Source organism: Tiliqua scincoides, chromosome 3, assembly GCF_035046505.1.
Source record: "Tiliqua scincoides isolate rTilSci1 chromosome 3, rTilSci1.hap2, whole genome shotgun sequence".
NCBI classification, from domain to species: Eukaryota; Metazoa; Chordata; class Lepidosauria; order Squamata; family Scincidae; genus Tiliqua; species Tiliqua scincoides.
The window spans coordinates 93,476,349-93,500,092 of NC_089823.1; the positions used below are offsets into that span (position 1 = coordinate 93,476,349).

Genomic DNA, 23,744 nt, shown 5'->3' on the forward strand with positions numbered 1-23,744 from the left:
AGGCAGAAGGCACATCTGTTCCTGCAAGCCCTACCAATGTCCATATCCACTGCTCCAGTTGCACCTTCTAGTGCACATTTCATACCATTGCGGAAGGTCCTCCAACCCTCAAAAGCAGCTTTTAGTGAGGCACAGGGGGCTAAGGTGGGAAAAGGAGGCAAGAAGGTCCTGTGACATGAACGAACTCTGCTTGCAGTTCTTAGAATTCAACTCACTGATTAGCAATACCCACTATACAAAGAGGCAGTCAAGATCTTCAGTGGAATTGAACCTCAGTCGTTCAATTCCCCAGAAAGCTGATGCAGCACTTAAGATGGCTAATTGTGGCTTTGATGCAGTGGTTTTTATTTTGATGTAAAAAATTTTCTATATCATTTTATGGAAAGGCAGGACATAAATATTTTAAGAAAAATCAATCAGAAAATGAGGATGGATTAAAAAAGTGACAGAACTGCGGGTGTACTCATGCACACAGAGGTTGAGAAATCAAGTACATTTCACAAGAAGTGAAGTTAATGGAAGCTAATGGCGACATTTATCTCAATTATCAGAACAAATATAAAACAACTAAAATACTCAGTAGGGTGTTCTAACAAGAGTTCATGCCTCTTAAGCAAGTTAAATTCAACTTCAAAGAGGAGAGAATACCAGATCACAGAAGACCGCATGAGTGTGTGCCCTGAACACTCCTACTGCGCAAGTGGCTCATTCCTATTTAAAATTTAACAGCGTTTCAGGGTCTATCAAAAATTCATTGAAGGAAGGCTGATCACAGGGGGATCACAATCTCCCTTTCACTGAAAAGAACATTTTGGGGGTGATACACCAACACCAGAAGCTTTGTTTTTTTTATTCTGTGCTTTCCCTCCAGGGACTTCAGTGTGATGCATATAAGGCTTTCAAATGGTCTCATATCCAGGCAGTGCTCTGAATCAGACCCTCTTAAGCATTAGGAGCATCATGTGCCTTCACACTCCAGCTAATTTGCACTTTGCGCTGTTCTGCTTCCCTTGAGTACATCAGGACTAAAGCTACTCCAAAACACTATATATGCTTAAAAGGTTGACATAGTAAGAGACTACAAAAAAGTGAGTACACTTAAAAGGGTTGCTAAGATCAATAGGAACGACCCACAAGTAAATGGGTTGAGGATTAGGAAACCAAAGAATTGTAAAAGTCTCATAACCATCTTGAATCTGTAGGCATATGTTATACGATCACTGAATACTTCAAAGCTCTATCAAACACAAGTGAATACATCCAAATGATAAATGCTAGCCAAAATCCAAATCCAATTCTGCTCTCACAGACATCAATGGAATGTTTGATTTACAGTTTCAACAAAAGGCTCATGACCAACACATTGCTTTTTGTTACGGGTCAGTTAGTTTTCATGTCATTTAATGGCAGAGAATATTTTATACTGACACTTGCTTTCTGCAGCTTCAAAATACAATTCAGAGACTTCAGAAACAAGCAGTATTATTCTACTGAAGTCATTCATTTGGTAAAACTTTTTCAAGGTTTCTTTTTAAGTTTCACACTTTGAGCAATTTTTTTTCTTCCCAGTGGCTCAATTTCTCCTATTTTTTTTAATAGTGCAGTTTTCTTAAGTTTAAACATTTTAGATCTCGACTTTCCTCTTAATGAGAACAAAAATATTGAAATGTCTAGCAGACATCTTTGATCCAACATTGAAACAATCTGAATATCAGACAGTGTTAGCATATAATTGCTTTCCTCTTTAAATATAGCAGCATTTTAAGAATTTTTTTCACATTTTTTTATACCACCCTTCTGCCAAAAAGCTCAGGGTGGTGTACAAAGCTGCTCCCCTCCTTTTATTCTCACAACAGCCCTGTGAAGTAGGTGAGGCTGAGTGAAAGTGACTGGCCCAGGGTCACCCAGGAAGCTTCATGGCTGACGGGGGATTTGAACCTGGATCTTCCAGGTCTAAGTCTACCTCCCAAACCACAACACCAACTTGGTGTACAGGATTGGGTGTAGAAAGACATTTTTTCCTGTGGGAGATCCTGCAGACATACCGTTTCTGCAAAACACACAATAGCTCATGCATGGAAGAACAAACAGAACCCTGTAAACCCAGTTTCCAAGGGCTGCTTTGCACAAAATTTCCTAGATGGAAATCATGTTTATGCAGGAAATTCTACAAGTAGTTTGTCAAGTATATACACTCAGCTGCTGCTAAGCACATATAGGTAGTGTACAAATATGCATGTATTCACTATTCATACAATTTACACAACTTCCTACATGGAAGGTATAAATTGTGTAAATTCCAGAACCTCCATGGATGCCGAAAACAGTGGATACTGAAATCCGCTTTTTAAAAAAGAATCCCTTTCAAATGAATTTTATGAACTGTTTTCATTACCCTTGTAGTGTGGCAGGCGGGCAGTCTCAGGGGATTGCCAAGGCAAGTGACCCTCCCTTCCCTTAGTCCTGGTGCGTGAAAGAATGTAATGCGCAAGTAATTAAATGCTTCCAAGTTGCATTCTGGGGCAACCAAGGGTGAAGGGAGGGGGTCGCAACGTCAGCACGACCCAGAAATAGGTGTTCTAATCCCCTGAGACTGCCTACTGCTCTGCCATGCTACAATGATAAGAAAAGCAGTTTTAAACCACAATTTAAAGGGACACTTTCTTTTTTAAAGTACAGTGAAGCCCTACAGCCACTGATTTAGAACCTGCATTGAGTCAAATCCATGGGTTCTGAACCCATGAATAAGGAGGACCCACTTGATACTACCACTGTGATATTATCCTCCATACTACCACTAGAAGACTCTCTACAGTAGATACTACCACTGTGTCGTGTCAAGTAGGAATACAAGTGCTCTGCTCTGTCTTTTACCTGGTCATACTTTGGATTTACATTAGAAACAATCTGGCTCCAACACATGGTAATATTAACTATGCTGCCTCTGCACAAGGAGGTTTTATTTTCATTAAGCTTGACTAACAGTCACCAATTGACCAAGACTCCATAAAACTGTCCACATCTTTTAAAATACTAGGGCAGTGGTTCTGGAATTTTTCTGGCCCACGGGTCCCCTGATCCTTGTGGCCATTGGCCACGGCTCCCCATTACAACACCTCATCTCAGTTACCCCCCAAAAGGGGATGAAGGTGTTATAACTATACACTAGAAACAAAAAAACAGTTGCCAGCACTCTGAGGCTGCAATCCTAACCACACTTACCTGAGAGTAAGCCCCACTGAATAAAATAGGACTTACTTCTGAGTAGACTTGGTTAGGATTGTGCCCTGAGTTTGTTGGTAGCACACCTGGAGGGTTTTGGAAAGGGGGGGGGGGAGTGATGAATTTGCTGGGGGAGGGGAAGACTTTGTTTTGTGTGTATCTGCTAATTGCAAACTGATGCAAACTGAGACCCAGAGACTGTCTGGCTGCAATCCTAACCTCATTTTCCTGGGAGTAAGTCCTATTGAACACAATAGGACTTACTTCTGAGTAGACCTAGCAAGGATTGTGCCTTTTGTCTTACAATAGCAGCCAACAACAGTTAATCCCTGCTAACTGGTAAGAGGCACTTTTTCAAGTGGGTGCTCCTCTTTTATTTAGTAGGGGGAGAGTAACTGGCCCACCTCCTCCCAGGAGTGTGTTTTCTAGTGGCTGTCTGCTGGTGTTCTTTTGCATCTTTTTAGATTGTGAGCCTTTTGGGTCAGGGAGTCATTAGTCATTTGATTTTTCCTCTGTAAATCGCTTTGGGAACTTTTTGTCGAAAAGCAGTATATGAATACTGTTATTAACAGCAGCAGCAACAACATGGGAAGTACCCCCCTCCCAGGAGGCAGGAGGAAAAAGGGGGAAGGCTGAAAAGCAATGGGTATTTTTTATTTTTAATCAATTTTTGGAGACAAAGCCATCAAGAGTGGCTTTTTTTTCCTTTTTTGAAGGGGGAGGAAAAAGAGAATGGTGAAGATTCTTGGTTAAGCTGACACAGACCCCAAGCCTATGTAGGTCTACTCAGAAGTAAGTCCCATTTGAGTCAATGGGGCTTACTCCCAGGAAAGTGTGGAAAGGATTGCAGCCACACAGAGCAACATTACAACTCACCCCAAAGTAGACAGGGGCTGCTCACACACACACATCCAGCATGCAGATGCCACTCCTGTTCCCCCCAGGCAAAACGGAGGAATGCAGGCTGGGGCATTTGGACACTAAGAGCAGGCTGGGCTCCCTCCTTCCCAAGTGGACGAAAGCACTGCACTGCTCTCTCTAGGTCAGGTTTCCCTCCCAGTTTGAAGCTTGCCAGGAGTGCGCCCTGTGCTAATGAGATGCAGTACCTCTGCCGCTGCCCAGCCAGCCTTCTCTCCCACCTCCCCCCACCATGTTTCACACGCCCCACCCACCTCACACTGCCCCACCCACCTCATACACAGCCAAAGAAAAGCAGCAAGTAGGGAGGGGCCGGTGCAGCTGAGCAGAGCAGCTACTCTACTACTAGGTCCTGCAGCCATGGCCACCTCTCTCCTGGAGATGCCTCACAATGCCCCTAGGCAGCTAGCCATGACTCCCTAGGGAGCCGGGACACACAGATTGAATACCTCAGTACTAGGGTGATGGCCATCCCTTCACCTTCTGGCAACGTTCAAGAAGACCTATCAGGATCTCTTGCTCCAATGTTTGTACTTTTAAAAACCACCACTTCCTCTTCAGAAAGTTCTCAGTTCAGAATGTCTATTCACTGCAGACATTTTGCAAGAGAGAGGGCGGCAAAATAACCCCTGCAATAACTTACTATGGTCCTCAAATTCCCTGCGAGTTTGAGAACCCCTGGACAACTACGTACATACATGTTTTATTTTTGTGTTCCCTATCTGGAGCCTTCAGAATGGGGCAGGGAAAAAAGGAACTAAAAACAAAATATTTACAACAGAATGTTCTTTTAAGTCTATGCCATGTCGCAAGAGAAAGCATTTGCACATTCCATGTGCTTTCCCCATATTAATCCTACGCATAAACTGAGAACACTGAGATTGAATCTGAGCAAGTTGCTAACTTACCAAAATTCTTTTCCGATCCTTTTCTGATAGGAACTTCACTGGTGGATATTTCTGAGTAAAACTATGAAACATTTGAAAACAGAGGCATAAACATAGATTAAAGTTGTCTGAGAGTACCAAGATAATCACATCTATATGTTCATAACTTATGATGCATGATAAAAGTAATTAAGAGTTCTAGGAGAATACCATGACATAAACTTCTGAAGGCAAACGCCTACTTATTAAAATAGGTTTTTACCTCAGATATACAGAACCATCCATTCAAAACACTGACATTTGTGTTAGATATTTCAGCATATGCGCATACTTAGAATGCAAAGGGGAATTCATTTTTATAAATGTTCTCTTTACTTTTACAGTATGAAACAAAATTTTTTATTAAAAACATTTTGCAATTGTACATACAGTACAGATCAGATATAAAAACAGAACTATAACAACAAAGGAAAAAAGATCCCAAAGATACCTTCAGATTCTTAAATATGACTGATCATTAATTTTGTACAGAAGAACACTAACAATGTGAAACGTACTGGGTGTACTTTAGTGAGCTGAACTAATTGGCATTCTACGGCATCCATCATTAGAAAATTACAATTCTCTAATTTAGAAGGAACCTTTCCTTGCCAACTGCTCAGGGTTATTTTTAAGAGCCTTTAAGCACAAACCAGGGGAAAATGATTTCAATAGAGAACTAGTGTCTCATCTTGATTTCCAATATTCTCTGACAGAAAATTTCCTTCCAGAAATTATCGAACTTCTATGTTCAAAGTAACACAATAACCTTACAATAAAACACTACACTTTCACAGTTGCTCTTGGACTTATTAGCTGATTGTGATTTTTATACATATGTTTTTGCACTCATTTGTTGCTCTGGGAGAAAATAAGAGATCCTTTTAAAGTTCAGGAACTTTCACTAACGTTCTGACTCCAGAACAGCCATTTCAAAACAGGAGAGCCTTACAGCTAAATGCTGGTAAATACCTCCAGCTAAACACCTCCTCCTTATCCAATGTATCCTAAGTAATACTAAAAAGGTACAAGGTTCCAGTATTTGCCATGCAAATAGAAACTAAGTGTTGCAAAACAGTACACAAAGATTCTTACCCAGGCTCTTCACACTAATTGAGTACAGAATAGGTGATCATATATCAGTCAGATCCCAAAATAGGCATACCTTTTCTCTAATTCTCGAATCTTTTCCCTTAATGGTGCAACCACCTAAAGACAAAATTGAAAGTAAATACTGTGCTTACCCATGCACACAACAGTCAATCACAAGAATGCCACAACATGAGACAGAGTAACAAAAACAAATATTGTGTAACTATATTAAGTTGAAGGGGTAGAATCTACTAAATCTAAGATTTGATCATGAACTCAAGTTACACATGTTGTAGTTTTCCTTAAGTTTACAATAATAGTACCATATGTTTTTAACTGCTGTGTAATGGGCAATTATTAAAGTCTAGAAGCATTTGCAGTTCAATTTATCTCAAATAGTCATTTAAATATTGACCAATATATCAAAGATAAACAAAGTGGGCCCTCAAATATTTACATTTTTGCATGTTATAATTAAGAATACAAAGAATTCAGCAATACCCCCACATGGCCCATTTCAGTGCAGACATATTTTGGAGTCCTACAGATACAGTAAGTGGCAAGAATAAGCAGAGATTTTGTTTGCATATTAACACATTTTATGTTGCCCTCTTGTGCTACTTAAACTCCTAGAGTAGGTAAACACAAATGTTGATTTATGCGTTACCCATCCTAAGGGTTTGGGAGACTGGGCTGGACATTCCATAAATATGCTAGAAAACATCAATCTCCCAGTATGAAATTTTTAAAAGGCAAAAAACCTAGCAAAGCAGCATACTGGGGTGAAACTGATAATTTGAACTGTAGTAATGCTTCAGGGAAATAAATAAAAGAGGCAGATCTATTAAAGATGAAGAATTAAGAGGGCAGACGTTCCTATGGGTAATGAAAATAATTTCAAGTCCACAAACTGAATACAATAATTGAGAAAAAGCAAAAAAGTAATTCAGCCTCCACTATACTGACCTCTTCAATTTTATTATCCACTTTCTGATCACCGTTATCTTGGATAGACCTAGCAGGTAAAAAGCCATGACAGATACGTTAAGAACTGCCCACAGTAAGTCTTCAATACAGTAATAGGTAGCCAGATTTCCACTGAAAGTTCTCAAATAGGATATAAGGACAATAGCAATTTCCCTGCTGTTATCTCTAGAACAGAGTTTCCAACCTTCTTCATCTCACACTGACAAGGTGCTAAATTATCAAGGCACACCAGCAATTTTTAGACAGTTGACAAGGCACACCACGCAACTGGCAGGGGTCTCACAACCCTCAACGGCCCTACAAATATATGAGCTTACTCCAAATTCCTGTGACACACCTGCAGACCATCCATGGCATACGAACCAGTGGCATACTGGTTGAAAATCACTGTTCTAGAATCTGAACCACCCTGAACAGAAGAGTTTCCATTCTTAGCTGTTATGACTAAAAACCACTGACACACCCATCATTTGTAAAGATGTAATCATTCTGAAAGTTGATTTTGAGCAGGTAACAAATTGTGGGAGAAGGACCTGACCAATTCGCTCAACACATGTGATGTCAGGTTTCAAAACATTTCAACAGTGCAATGGGATGAAACCACAGAAGAGCAGCAACCATGTAATTGATGTCATGTAGACAAGGCCCTTGCACCCACTGTTCCACACTTAAGGACAAACAAGTTGGACTGGGACATCCAGTTACTTCTGCCACTCCTTAAAAATATTCTGCTTTTAAATAATATATAAAGTTTATCTGGATTTTGTTTTTTTAAATGGATTGACAGGCAGAAAAAAGGCAGGAAAAAACGATTATTCTTTACAAACTTTGGGCTGTTTCAAGCCGGCAATTGGCATATGCAACACCAGAGAATGTCTCAGGATCACATGCATTCTGTGTGTTGAATGCCATGTGCTATCCGATAGTTGGACTGATGTGTGATCCTTGCAGATAGTTACAAATGTACACTTCAGGTCACATGCAACATCCTGGAGGCAGCAGATAAGTACAAGCAGGTCAGCAAATCAAACCTGTGCCCCATTGCTCACTCCAGGAAGATTTGAATACTAGTCATTTGTTCAGGAAAAAGAGTTGAACTGGGTTCTTTATCTCAAGCGACACCTGTAAAGAGGCTTGTTGGGTGAAACCATGTCCTTCACTGAATTTGATTACACTGAATGTGTTTCAAGTGCTGATAGGCAATCTGAGCCTATGCAACACAAACAACTGTGTTAGGCAGTGTAGAACCCGGCTCACTTTCAGCTCTGCCACCTCTGCAGGATTAACACAGGAAACATTTATTTTTATCACCAGAGTAATCCAATCTGACTTTCCAACATACAAAAGGAAGCAAGGGAAGCAATTTATTCTAAAGGAGAATTTTCACACAGCTATTTCCAGAAACACATTTTTACTGTATTAAGTTTTCATAATACTTGATATTATAAAATAAATTACTACAAAGCAAGCAAAAATGTTCACTTTGAAGAATGCCTAGGGCTTTGCAATTGGGTAATTAAAAATACTAGTATTAAAACACAGCACAGATTCATTTTTTTTTTAAAGTATTACACTGGCAAAATTTATTTTGCTTCAGTGTGTTCCGTAATAAGAACAGTATTTATTTTTTAGTGTATATTTGCACTGGGTCTCTAAAGATGACAGAATCCATTCGCTTACTTTTATGAGTTATAAGAAAGATTCAATGAACAAAATAAAAATACAAGCAGTAAAGGAGGTTGCTTGACTTTGTCCAAGGGCAAAGCCAGGTTCCAGATGCAGCAAGCTTTCAGAGTCAGCTCATACATTTGCTCTACTCCCAGGACAGTGAAATGTGGGCGTGGGGTGGTACACTGATGGATCTCTGAGTAGCAAGTTCTCCAAAAGCAGACGTCCTCCTTCATGAAAGTAGATCTACGAAGTTCAACATCACCCCTCGCCCCAAAATGCTCATATTTTGAGAGCTACAGTGGTAGAATTGTCAGTGTGATCTAGAACTAGAACAAGGAGATCTAGTTCAAACCCCCATTCTGAGTTCCATGGTATGGCCGTGGATCAATTGTAATCTCTCAGCCTAACCTACCGCAGGGCTGCCCTTTCAGCAGTGACACCTCAGCATAGCTCAGCAGCTGACAGAGCTTGAGGGCTAGATAAATTGCTTCCTGGGGCCGTACCTGCCCAAAGGCCTTATGATTGACACATAAGCAGCAGCTCTGATAGAAAGAAGAGGACTGAAAAAGGAAAAATATTAGCTGAATCGACTGTGAGGAAGCAAAATCGATGTGCATTTGTCCGCACAATAGTACTAACAGATTGCAGAATAGCAACAAACACACTACTTTAATCCACACCAAATAATTTATCCACTCAGTCATAACAGTGCAAACTCTGCTCCACAATGTTTGATGCGGATATATCTCCTCCTATCTGTTCTAAGATGATATGGAGCTTCTTGGTCTCTGTGGCAGAACACACCCATTTATTATAAAACAATGGCCAATATTTGTGCCTCCTGTTGGTTTCCTCACCCCATATGCGCCCTAAAGCTATGGCCAGCTACAAGATCATGCTTCCCTCCCCACATCTCCTCTCTGGGAATCAGAGCAGGAAATGCTGGAAGATGTATTACTTTTTCTTATTTAAAACAAACTACTTTTTTTATTCCCATATCTTTACATTGAAAAAAAGCTCGACCTTACCTCATGTTGAGTACGTTTCCCCAAACAGCTGCAAAAAAACCCAACAGAGGAAACAATTAGCTTTGCTTGAAATTAGTTTTGAGTCACTTCAGAATGCATTAAATCAGTTACTCATTTGTCTAGTTTAATTTGGGTAAGAACAGCTGTTAAAAAAACACAACAAAAGTCACCAAGTATATACCATATTATTAGAAAACAATTGGAATAAATAAAAAAATATCAAAAATAATTAGTCCTCTAATTATCAATTGCATCAATGGAACAGAAATACATTCAATACAAATGGCAGAAAGCTTCAGACAGAACCTGAAATAAGTTCATAGTACTTCAAATACCTAGTAATTCAGGCTCCTTAGGACTTATTCACACACTGCATATTCCTTAGCAGAAAGCCCATCCAAGTAGGAACAGTGTTCTAGCTAAGACATATCCAGTTCTAGACATATCATCACATACAATTAATTCACACCGTTTTGTTTACTTCATTGTGCAAGTGGTCAGGTCTTCCCATTGTATGATTATACGCACAACTACAAATTAACCATTTACAATTATATACTTGACAGGTTACATATTATTTTCTATACACAAACTTGTTGCGTAGAAAATTTAAAAATAAGCGAGTAGCCTTCAAGTCACAGTTTATCCTGCAAATGAGTTTATCACTTTTCCACAGTACTATATAAGCCCCAACGAAACCCCAGCATATGTGAAAGGGAGACACATGCTCAAAAATATGCTGGCAGCTATCTTTGTGGTCATAACTGAATTGACATTTGCTCAGCAGCTACAATCACAGATGTACCTGCCAGCTCTTTACATGGATCATCTGGTTTGCACTAATTTCTCTCCATGGTGTTAAGTATCAATGTGTACAATTCCATCAAAAATTTAGCAGCATTAACTGATCCTTTCAAGCCTTTTACTACAGGGTTGTGTGTGTTTTGACATACTTCCTAGGTGTAAACCATGACACACAATTCAGCAAGCCCAGAATGTTCATTCCCAATTTCCCTATTGCACCTGTTCTATAACAGGAAGTTAAATAAGTATAAGAAGGAGAGTTGTGCTCACGTAAGTGAATATCACTCTCCCTCTTCTCAAAGGAGGAACTTCCATAAGTACAGCAGTAAGTTTGGATCAGTCCATTGTTCAGTTCCTCTATTCTAACTACAAGTTAACAGGAATATCAAGTATATTCCAATTTGTTTAATCACCTTCAAAATAACGTGCTGCCTTACACTACCTAGATACTTTCTATTCTAGCGGAAAAAAAATATGGGAGAAAAGGAACAGAAAGAACCTTGAAACTGAACACATTTTGATAATGGGCAGAGTACTACAAAATAGATGTTTACGACTGCAACCCTATCCACACTTACATGGAAGTAAGCCTCACTGACTATAATGGGACTTACTTCTGAGTAGACATAGCATTGGGCTCTAAGATAAACACGCTTCCTGTGGTGAATGAAACAATCCAATACTGCCAATCTGCTCTTTCAAAACCACACAGTGCACGCTCAAATTTGGCTTTTGGAATACACTTGTTTCAACAGGATGGTCACATTCATATGGCACCAGGCAGTGATGCCAAGACCTTCATTTGCCTGTAAGTCTCTTTGTGGCATTATCCACATACAAAGTGCCTTCACGTCCTCGGTCTATTGACCACACAAGCTAAACTTATATGAGACCTATTTAACAGATGTCACCAGCTTCTTAAGAACAATGGATTACATATATAAACAAACCTGCCCCAGATTTTAAAGCATGAGAAAGCTCATCATTTACAGAAACCAAGCATTCAGTACTTTATATGCTTCACTGAAACTCCATGAGTTGTCATCAACAGGACAAGTGCAGAGCATTCTGCCATTTTGTACTAAATCAAGGCCAGATAAATCCCAGGCACTTGCTTGTGATAATTTGAAATTACGTTTATTTTTGCTGTAATTACCTACAAGTACTGCCTCCCCTGGGTTGCACAGAAACAAACAATGCAGTCAGTGGAATGCAGTACCCACTACTGTTTCTTTGGCAGATCTCTGTCAGCCACAGCCAACCTCTCTATTGATTGGCCCTTGAAGACAGCAGCAGAAATCCTGTCCAGTCATTACAACATCCAAGCACAAGATCATGTGAAGTGACACCCTTGGGATGCACGAAACCAGCCCTGCCTTCCAGTGATGACAAATACAATCAATCCAGCCCTTACCCCCTGCACACTCAACATTTGCCTGCAATTATTTTTCCCTGCAAGGTGCACCTTGGAGAAGCTCTTCCTGCATCCAGTGTTTGTCACTGCACGTGCACTGAATGTGTGCATGTAAGCAGAAGGGGAAGCACTGCAGTGTGATCTCAGGGGTCCTCCACACAATCCTGAATGCAGATAGTCGAAGGTCTGAAGAAGACTAGAATGGAAACTGAAGCAGGTGTACACACATAATTGTTATAGGTTGCTGTTTACAAAAGGTATAGGTTGCTGTTTACAAATACCAAAATTGAGATAACACTGATCTAACCTGCCAACAAGGAAACTTTATAAACCTGTTCTAGAGATGGCTTAGATGATAGATTAGGCAAATTAGGAAGCCCAGGTTTTGCTTAAACTCTACCCCACTCATTTTCAAGGGCAACATACTTCAAGTGAATTGTACGGGCGGGGGGGGGAGGGTGAACAGTTTATCATGTTTTCATCAGGCATGATGATATTTCCATGACTGTGGATTGGACACGCTATCCAGCACAGACATCAATGAATAGTACTTTTTCACACCAAAACAGCAGGTCCTATAGAGTGCTTAAAATAGTACGCTGGAAGTAACATGCAGCACCCCAGAAATACTCTTGATGTAGATTAGATTTCAGCTAATTAGCAAGACTGATTTTGCAGTTGGGAAAGAAGGAAATGGTTTCTAAATAGGAAATGGGCAAATCAGTGATAATTGGGCAATCCTGAAAACATGAAAAATAAGTTACATCGCCTTCACACACTGCCTTGTGTGGAGGGGGGGGGAAGCAGCATTTTTAAAATTGCCTTGTTCCAATTTCTTCATACTGACAAAATGAACGTGCATTGTTGGACTGAAAACACTGGAAACAAAGCTCAAATGAACAGGCAGCGGCAGTGTTCCTCTGATCGGGATGATATTTAGTCACAAAAACCTTATCAGGTTCCATAAACAAAAGGCAATTCTTGATTAGCATCTAGAAACTCCCCTGTTGTGCACAGCCACTTTTACCAAGAAGTCTAAAAGTCTGCCTGTGAAACCATTAACAGTTTGTTACCATTGACTACAGCAGACAATACATCATTTGTTTCTGTACCTATTCAATTACAAAAAAATTATAAAGTTAAACAAACATCTCACAACTGCCACGCCAAGCTAAGGTGCAGTGCACTGACATTTAGGAGAGAATGACTGTCAATGTCTGAGAATTTCTATACCTACTGCGAAAGCCAAGATCAAGTTTGCTTTTTTCCTAGACACAACTATTATTAGCTTCAAAGTCTATTCCAGTATCTAACGCTACAGAGAAGTCTTGCAACTACCACTAGCAAGAGTTAATTTTGCCTCTTAACTTTGTCCCAGACTGTGTCATCATCACCCCTCCAAATTCTAGGGGCACCTAAACCTAATCCGAGTTCAAAAGCCAGTCTTATAGATTACATTTGTTCATCCGCTTCATAAATAAAAATGGTTCACAAGATTTCTTTTTCTTAGATTAAGCCCAGGTTAACAAAGGCTGATCACTTAAATAGTGCACTGGGCTTTGGATGGCTAGCTGGGAGCTGGAACCTGTTTGGGCACCAAGTAAAGGAGGCATGCTAAATCCCTCTATCATCCAGATCTCCATTTCCAGCCTGGAGCCAAAGGGACAGCCCAAGGCTTGTTTCGGTGCTGATAGCTAAGAAATTTATCTCTGCCACTCTTCATCTAAGCAGCCCTATACTTCTTTTTCTTCCTTGAGCTGGAGGCTCCACAGTGGCACTGGACCCTCTAACGATCAGTACAACTGGGGAGACAGCCCTTACCCATCTCCACATGAAAGCTGGATCCCGTCTTATCACTCTTGCCAGGAAACTATACTCACCCATGGAAAATGTGAGAAATGGTATTGTGAATTAAATAGTTCAAAAAGGTTTTGAGGTCCATTCATTTTGCAAGTAAAATCGAAACACATGGATATCAGTCTTATCTTTTCAACAGTATAAAAACACGTTCACGCATATAAATAATATTCCAGCTAAAGCATATCTGTTCCTTGGGTTCTCACATTCTTGCCTAGTACAAACTGCATCTAGAGCATTTATTTGTTCAGGATGCCAGTGTTAATATTTTACCATATTCCAAATATGATTCATCAGAACTCCGTTCCAAATGGTCTTGCTTGAAGAAGGGAAAAAAGCAGATAAGCCACGGCCTCTAAAACACTTAATCATTTCATAAGAGAGCACTCAACAGATATTGCCTGCACGTCCACCTGCAGAAGCAGATCAATCTTCTCAGCTATTAAAAGCTACTGCACTTTAGCATCATCCGGCTTCCAGAGAGTATTGGGGCAAGTCAGTAACAAGCAAATAGATGAACTTACAGAAACGTAGGATAGAATAAAGGTTAGCTCTATACAGAAAAAATAATGGAAGGAGGGGGAATCCGTTCTCTCAGGAAATGACCTTTCATTGAAACCTGGTTCTATCTCACAGTCACAAACATGGTAGAGCCATTACTTTTTTGTGTACTACAGACTTTTTTAAAAGAGCAGCTTAATTGTACAAAATGAACTGCCTGGAGCAAGTCCCCAAGTAACAAAGTACACACTGCTATAGTGGTGCATGCGCTCTGTCATATACAGAGAGAAGAACCTAAAACATTTGTAGAAAGCCCCAGAACTCTCTGGTTGCATCTAGGGCTGTGCCATACACTCAGGACACTACGCCTGAGCTCTCTTCTCCTGGTCCCTATGCTCGGCTTCTCTTTCAGCAACGGTGCATAATAGGATGTAATGCCTTCTTTACCTTGAACTGATGAGACTTCCCCCCTCCCCCACTCATTAAAACCAACAAAAGACACAGAGAATCAGTCACAGACTCTTTTTCTGAGCACCACTCAGAGTTGTCTGCACAGTGCTTCAAGACGCATCCATCATCAGCTAGGGTTTGCAACAGGATCTGAACATTACCTGGGCTCTTCTTGTCATGCACGAGTTTAATGGCAGAAGAAAGGGGGAAAGAAAGTGTGCCCTTTTTTCATCCTACAGCAAGGCGAGATGAACTAACTGCCCCCTGTGCTCAGCTTCTCCAAAGGAAAAACTCAGGGCACCCAACACTGTCACTGCATCTCTTGGACTTCCAGTCAGTAGCACATTGAGCAGGGAACCTAAGGCAGCATGGGGATAACCTTTCATCCCTAACCCTTATTTACAAAGCCAGAATAAATGAAAAATTTCTTCTGTAGCTTTATTCACAAAAAACTACCACCTCAAAATAACCACCCCAACAGGCATAAGAACATAAGAACAGCCCCACTGGATCAGGCCATAGGCCCATCTAGTCCAGCTTCCTGTATCTCACAGCGGCCCACCAAATGCCCCAGGGAGCACACCAGATAACAAGAGACCTCATCCTGGTGCCTTCCCTTGCATCTGGCATTCTGACATAACCCATTTCTAAAATCAGGAGGTTGCACATACACATCACGGCTTGTACCCCGTAATGGACTTTTCCTTCAGAAACCTGTCAAATCCCCTTTTAAAGGCGTCCAGGCTAGACGCCATCACCACATCCTGTGGCAAGGAGTTCCACAGACCGACCACATGCTGAGTAAAGAAATATTTTCTTTTGTCTGTTCTAACTCTCCCAACACTCCATTTTAGTGGATGTCCCCTGGTTCTGGTGTTATGTGAGAGTGTAAAGAGTATCTCTCTATCCACTTTATCCTTCCCCTGCATAATTTTGTATGTCTCAATCATGTCCCCCCTCAGGCACCTCTTTTCTAGGCTGAAGAGGCCCAAACGCCATAGCCTTTCCCATACTGAAGGAATCTTATCAGCCATCTCAAATCCCTAGCTGTGCAACTTGTTTTTGTGCAATCTTGTTTTTGTGCAAATCCCTGCAATCCCTTGATTGCTGCTAAGGGAATGTTTTTGCTGGGGTGGTAGCATATTTTGCAAGCACTCAAGGCAAAATATTTTGAACTCCAGACAATGCAATGCTTCTCAGAGATAGCACACTCAATTATATTATGATTACTATTGGGAATACGACAGCACAAGCACCTCAGGTGCCCAATGGCTATTTTATGCAACAAAACTTGTAACAAGCAATGCAATTTAAACTGTTTGTGTGCGTATATACACAAGGTCATGTTCTTCAGTGGCTATGCAATTTTTTTAATGTGCCCCTAACATGAAGGAATATTTTTGTTCTAAGATCGCATGGCTATCCCCAACACAGTCTGCATGCAACAGGGAAGCTATGTGTGCCATTATCAGCAAAATGATGGGACACTCCCAGTTATCATACTCAAAGACATTCTCCCATCATCTATTATTACCTGTACAGGAAACAGGGTAGCAGCCAGTTACCTATGGGAAACTTTTCCCCTCCAAGACTTCAACACTCCTAGAAATGCAGAGCTACTTTCTTGCACCTCAATTATGTGGACATCTCTCTAGGGTATTTTGCAACACATATGCTTTGCTAGTAAGGGTTTGTAACTTCAGGGCTCATCCTCACATCACAATAGCATGATTTCAATATCTCAAGTACGGAAATGTTGAAGGTACTGCACTGAGAATGCGTTCTGCACTGTATCACCCCAGAGCACTCTCTTGATTTTAGCTGCTCCATGCTAGCATTCAAGTTGAACATGTGTAAGAGCAATGGAAAATTACCACAAGCCACTAAAGAACCTCTGTGGTGACTCTGCTCATTCTTTGTATCAACACAATGAGACACAGTGAGAACTGGCAAGATGACAAAAATGCTGCAGGAGTTGGGAGTTTGATGCTGCTAAGGAGTTCAGGAACGGAAACAAGAATATTACAGTCTCTATGACAATATTTCTCCAAAGGTGGGACAGCCATAACAAACTCTATTAGTTTCATTAAGTACAGCAACACTCCCCATGGTGTCTCAAAAGCTACTAAGCTCATGACGTTAGTAAAAAATAAATAAGAAGATTTGACAAAGGGGAGACCGGGGAACTACTCACGATGAAGGAAGCAACTTCCTTTCAAACAACATGAGCTAGACATTGTTCAAGACACAAATGGGGGCCTCATGAGCAAGCCCAAGCATCAAAATCCTAGGAAGTGGCATTATCCTGAATCAAATATTTGGACCATCTAGGTCAGTATTGTCAACAATATTTTTATTATCAACACAGGCAACAGGCCTCCAGGGTTTCAGAAATAATTTTTCTCTGTCCTACCTGGAGATAAGGGGATTCAACAAGGGACCTTCTGCATATTAATGCAGGATCTCTACCAATAAGTCAAATCATTAAAACCTGGCTGCACATAAGCTCAATGTTATTGAAAATGGGCAAAATAAAGGAATGTTTTACAGTTGACATTTTCTCTTGTCCAGATATCCCACATTTGTATTAAACAAACATCCTCCATACATATAGAACACTCAGTCCTACATCTTCTCCATACTGCTCATGGAGAAGGAATGATCACACAACATCCTAGAAAGGCCCCCAAGACAAGTTGCCTGACAATGCTTGCTCTTGTGTTCAGAGAATCCTATAGATTATAGAGGATTGCAGTATGGCTATTTGAACATTCCTAATTAACACAAAGAATCGATGCACATTCTGTGTCTACTGCGCTAATGTACTGAGGCCCAAGACACATCTTCGGTAGATTGAGAGCAAAGTTTTGGCTCTAGCTTAGCATTTCCCAGCATTTGCCCCCAACCATACCACTTTGCAATGTCCACCTATTGGAAGTACCACTGGAAGAAACAGGCGATTATGTAATCTCCAGTTACGTCTGGATGGGGGGGGGCAGACACAATGCAACAAATACCAGTTAAGAGGCTCTGGATGGATGGGAAAGCTTTTCTGAGCATGTGAAAAGAACATGCTGGAGCTCTGCTCCTGGAGCCTCCAACAGTTGCTTGTCACAGTCTATAGCTGGGCATTCCCCACACATGAATGATTTGGAAAGATGTAGCTCAGGCCCTATGCAGAAGGTTCCAGCTTCAAACCTCAGCATCACCTGTTACCCTGCACATGCCTGATCTCATCTGATCTCAGAAGCTAAGTACTTGGATGGGAGACTGCCTGGGAATACCGGGTGCTGTAGGCTTATACCATAGTCTTTGAAGGTTGCCAACCATCACCTGGTCAAAGAAAGACCTCTGAAAACATGGAGTGGGCTGCAGCCAGTCAAAGCAGACAAGACTGATTTAGATGGGCCAACAGTTAGATGCCTGGGGAGGAGGATAAAGAAGAGGTGTCTAGGCCAGAAGGAGCTTATAACATCATCTCCTACAGAAACCACAACTGACCTGATAAAGACTACTTCTGTACTGCACTTTTACAACGTTGCAAATGGGGTCTCTGCATAGGCAGAGGGGTGGATTGTAAATGCCTCAATAAATAAAAACAAGGTTGCTTTGTATGTTCTCAAATGTGTCTGAAAACACTAGAATGCTGCTGAGCCAACTGGTTTGTTTTAAAGTCAAATGCTGCATGACCAGGCGGATGGAAATCAGCTTAACCCATTTTTGCCCAGCCCACAGGTGTACACATTTGGTCCCTGTTGCATATATGCAACATTGGACAGAAATGGCTTTTAAGATAATTCTGGACAGCCTCTCTGTCACAGTTGAATGCCAGTGGAGGGGAGAAAGTTGGCCACAGGTAGACTGGATGTCTGAACTAGTTTAGAGAATCCAAAGCAGTAGCCCCATGCTATTTTAAGTTCTTAAAAGAAACGCTTTATTTACGCAGACCGTTATGAATACATGACAGTGTCACCGTTTCTTGAATGCAATAGCCAAGGGAAAGGGGGAGTCCCCCGCCTCAACACAAATTTCAAGCAACAGCCCAATCTGCTCAAAAGTAAGTCCCATCAGACTTGATGGGACTTACTCCCAGGAAAGCATAGCTAAGATGGAGCTGTAAATCTCATGTGTATTCTGATCAAATGCACAGACAAGGCATAACCAGGTGGCAGAGATAAGGTTGGAGGTCTTTTTTTGGAGGGGGGGGGCTTACTTTTAGATTTCCCTAAACTTTTAGAGGGAACAGGATGGACCTGAGAAGGCAATCAAGAGGCAGAGCAGAGATCCCTCTTCCCTGCAAAAAGAGGACACCGATGTGCAAACTTCCAGAGACACTCTCAGCCCTGGTCTGACCCCGAGACCTTTTGCAAGCCCCCAGGACTGCCATGTCACCCACCCAGGAGCCTTCCTCTTTGAGTGCAAAGGCTCCAGTGCTTCCTGCTGCTTGGAGAGAAGCAAGGAAGCCTCATGCAGCCAAGCCTGGGAGGAAGGGGTCCTTTCCAAGCAGGCTGAATGAATGAGAGCCTCCGCCCCCCCACACCCACCCACCCAGTGCTCCACTTACAGGCGACATAGGCAACCAGGGCGAGCCCCATCAGCAGCTTCATCCTCCTCCTGCGGTTGACAGCAGTTAGCAAGCGCTGCAGCGTCCCCTTACTCAGCATCCCCAGCAGGGGCCAAGAGAAGCCGCGGGGCCACAGAGAGCGCGCGCCACAAGAGCATCTGCGCCCCGGGATTCCCAGGAATGCCTCCGCCCGCCGCGCCACCAGCGGCAGCAGCAGCAGCAGCCCGCCGCGGAGCCCGTTCCTGGCCCCTCTGCGCACGCGCAGGGTTCAGCCTGGGCTGTTTGCGACAGGGAAGGAGATGCGGGCGGCGGAAGCACAAGGCTCGGCTTCGGGAGGGGCCGGGGAAGGCTGAGCTCAGGGCTTGGCACTGCGCGTGCGTGCGAGCGAGAGAACGCTCAGTGTTTCTCTGGGCGCGGTGGGCGGGAGGTGGCGTTCTTGGTCAGAGGGACTGGTAGAGGCGGTGGGAGTGAGACACAGACTTATGCAGGGGGTGGGGAGATAGAGGGGTGCTCTTTTCCTTCTCGCACAGCACCAGAACCAGGGGACAGCCACTGAAACCGAGTGTTGGGAGAGTCGGGACACACAAAAGAAAATGCTTCTTGACCCAGCATGTGATGAGTCTGTGGAACTCCCTTCCACAGGATGTGGGGATGGCATCTGGCCTGGGTGCCTTTAAAAGGGGACAGGGCAGATTTCTGGAGAAAAAGTCCATCACAGGCATGATGGGTCTGCAATCTCCTGGTTCTAGAAGTAGCTACCTCAGAATGCCAGGTGCAAGGGAGGGCACCGGGATGCAGGTCTCTTGTGGTCTGGGGTGCTCCCTGAGGCATCTGGTGGGCCACCATGAGATACAGGAAGCTGGACTAGATGGGCCTTTGGCCTGATGCAGGGCTCTTCTTATGTTCTTATGTATGTTAAAATATATGCATGGAAGGAGAATAGGCTCGAGAAATTCAAACAGAACAAACAATACCCATTTGCCTTCCTTCCTTCCTTCCTTTCCTTAGAGAGCGACTAAGATGGTTAAGGGGCTGGGGCACCTTCCTTATGAGGAAAGACTACGGCATTTGGGCCTCTTCAGCCTAGAAAAGAGACGCCTGAGTGGGGACATGATTGAGACATACAAAATTATGCAGGGGATGGACAGAGTGGATAGGGAGATGCTTTTTACACTCTCACATAATACCAGAACCAGGGGACATCCACTAAAATTGAGTGTTGGGCGGGTTAGGACAGACAAAAGAAAATATTTCTTTCCTCAGCGTGTGGTCGGTCTGTGGAACTCCTTGCCGCAGGATGTGGTGATGGCGTCTAGCCTAGACGCCTTTAAAAGGGGATTGGACAAGTTTCTGGAGGAAAAATCCATTATGGGGTACAAGCCATGATGTGTATGCGCAACCTCCTGATTTTAGAAATGGGTTATGTCAGAATGCCAGATGCAAGGGAGGGCACCAGGATGAGGTCTCTTGTTATCTGGTGTGCTCCCTGGGGCATTTGGTGGGCCGCTGTGAGATACAGGAAGCTGGACTAGATGGGCCTATGGCCTGATCCAGTGGGGCTGTTCTTATGTTCTTTCACAGGTGTTCTTTTCACTCCCTGTGTTGAACCTGAAGGGGGACATTCCACTTTGGGTCCTGTGAAGCCTTACAGAAAAGACCTTAGATCAAGTGGTTCCCAAACTTATTTAGCTCCAGGACGCACTTTTTAAAATGACATTCTAGCAGGACTCACCTAGGGATACCAGACTTTTAAAAAAGGAGGTATAGAAACAATGTTTTATTTATTTACTTACAAGTAATAATAACCAGAAAAAGACCTCAAACACTTATCTCACTATATTTACACATGCTTGCAATTTTAAGGAGCTCAGCTAATTGCAGGACAATTAGCAGCAACCTTGCATAATGCAGGAGCTGAGCTCTTTGCAAAGTGCTTAGCACCCATCTGATTTCTGAATAGCTTCAGAGCTTGAAACAATTAGTTATCTTTCCATCACTCTTATACAACCCACCAAAAATCATGTTGCGACCCACAGTTTGGGAACCACTGCCTTAGATATAAGCTGTCACATCTCTCTCACGTCTAGTCTTGGAGCTCTCCCCCAGAACCACTAAACTAATCCCATTGGGTCCACCAGTCACCATACCATTTCATCCAGTCTTTCAAAAGCCAGGGGGGAAAAAACCATCCTGTGCATGTTTACTGAAAGTACTTCCTGTACTCTGATTGCAGCCAGAGTAGACCAGTTCGGTACAGTTATTATTTCTGCTAATCCAAGATGCAGAGATTATTGGCAAGCAGGGGTCCAGGAAATGGACAATATCAGAGGTGCTATCTGATGCACAATGACCATCTGTTCTGTAGTCTTTCCCAAGTATTAATATGGTGTATGTAAATTGCCAGTATGAATTTTTTTAAAAAATGACTTCTGTCCCAACATGTGTGCCCAGCCAGCCAAAAAGGCCCATAGGATATTTTGTGAGAAGACAACAGAGTGCTACCTGGTCTTACCCAAGCACCTGAGGGTGTCTTTGGTTCACAACTCTGCCAATTTTGAGCTGGGGAAAAGCATTGCTACAGTAGCTGAAGAAGCATCTGTTGCACAGGCTCAAGGCTCTGCAGTCAGGCTCTAGTAATGAGATGGTTGTGTGTTGGGAGGGAGAGAATGGGACAAGGCTGTAGCCAGAATGTAATGGGGGGAGTCATAAGTCAATGTAAAAAAAAAAATTCTAAATATGAGTATTCTGAAATGTTTAAATTAAAATCTTCAAAATGCATTATACAATATTAATTAAGGTAAACATGTACCCACATTTATTTGTCATTTATTGGGCGCCACTCCAGAGGGAATGGGGCTAGCTAGACATGTCAGGGTTTTGGGGAGTCCCTGCTGCAGGATCACCTGCAGCAGCAGGGGGACACCTCAGACTGTCTCAGGGGGAGGGGATTACGGCACCCTGAGGGGAAGCGGCATGGAAGTCTCAACTGGAGCAGTTTGGGGCCACTGGAAGCAGCCCCAGACTGCTGCCATGGAGACCTCCGCACCACTTGTAAGTGGCGCAGAAGGTTCCCCGGGGGCCTTGGCTGCCTCCTCCGTTCTGCCTTGTTTTCAAAGGGGGAACGGAGGGGGTAGCTGCACAGAAGAAATTGCGGTGACAATGACGTCACCACAATTACTTCTGTGTCAGCGGCGGGGGGGGCGGAGAAGAGGGTGGGGGGCAAAAACGGGGGGGTGAGGAAAAACGGACAGTTGCTCCAGGCGCAGGGACCCCCCAGAACACCACTGCAGGTTAGTCGGGTCTCACCCATGACATGGCGGATAAAGTGGCTGTAATATCTCGCAAAGCCCAGGAATTGCTATAGCTGCTTTTGGGTATGGGCTAGTGGGAAGACTTTCAGGCCATCTTCCTTTTTGGTCTGGGGAACGATGCATACTTGCTCCACAACATGACCAAAATAGCTCAGGGAGGTGGTCCCCAACAACCTTTTCTTGGGGTTGGCCTGCAAGCCCACGGACTGCAAGGTGGTCAGGATCTCCTGGAGATGGACTAGGTGATCCTCCCAGGTCCTGCTAAATTAAGGATGTCATCAAGGTAATTGATGCAGAATGTATGGAAGGAGCTTAGGACACAGTCAACCAACCTCTGAAATGTGGCAGCTGCCCCTTGCAACCCAAAAGGCATGATCGTGAAATGGAAAAAAGCCTTTTGGAGTTGCAAAAGGTGGAGCAGGACCTGCCAATGTCCCTTAGTTTTGAGGGAGGACAGGCTTCCCCAATCTGGTCCAAGAGAATGTCAGCTCGGGGCATTGAATATGCATTGACCTTGGCCTGTTTGCTAACTTCCCGGAAGACAATACAGAAGCAGATAGAGTCATCCAGCTTGGGGACCAGCATGATCAGGCTCCTCCACTCTTTGATGGCTCTGTCATCCCCGAGTGCAACATGTCTTCTACCTCCTGGTCCACTCCCACCATTTTCAGGGAAGCAGGCACCACGTGGCCCACACCTATGTCCCTGGGGCTGTCACTGTCTCATGCTGGATGACATCAGTCCATCTTGGGGTCACTGTAAAGTGGTCAGCAGGCAATTGAGGTGGTCCTATTGGACAGCTGTCAAAGTCTTCTCATATGGTGGTCACGTGAAGGCTTGGGCTTGTGGGTGTCTCAGCCATGACCCCCCTCTCCAGGGTCTACCACGACCTTGGCCAGGACTGGCACAGGGGGTTGAGCAGGGTCCAACCATTCTTTCACCTGGTTTACATTAATGACCTGCCACTGGGTGGTTCTGGGTCCACAGCGAACCTCATAT

The 23,744-nt window shown here is 43.0% G+C and overlaps 1 protein-coding gene across 1 annotated transcript in view; it reads right to left on the minus strand.

The window, feature by feature from the left end:
* UXS1 (UDP-glucuronate decarboxylase 1) overlaps positions 1–19,646 on the minus strand; it is a 41,405-nt gene extending 21,759 nt beyond the window's left edge. Inside the window, exons 1-5 of the mRNA XM_066619788.1 lie at positions 19,435–19,646; positions 9,845–9,872; positions 7,125–7,173; positions 6,232–6,275; positions 5,049–5,109 (exon numbers count right to left, since the gene is read on the minus strand). Coding sequence (XP_066475885.1) covers positions 5,049–5,109; positions 6,232–6,275; positions 7,125–7,173; positions 9,845–9,872; positions 19,435–19,534 — 282 coding nt within the window. The 5' untranslated portion in view covers positions 19,535–19,646. The remainder of the gene's footprint in view (positions 1–5,048; positions 5,110–6,231; positions 6,276–7,124; positions 7,174–9,844; positions 9,873–19,434) is intronic.
* Positions 19,647–23,744: the final 4,098 nt, after the last annotated feature.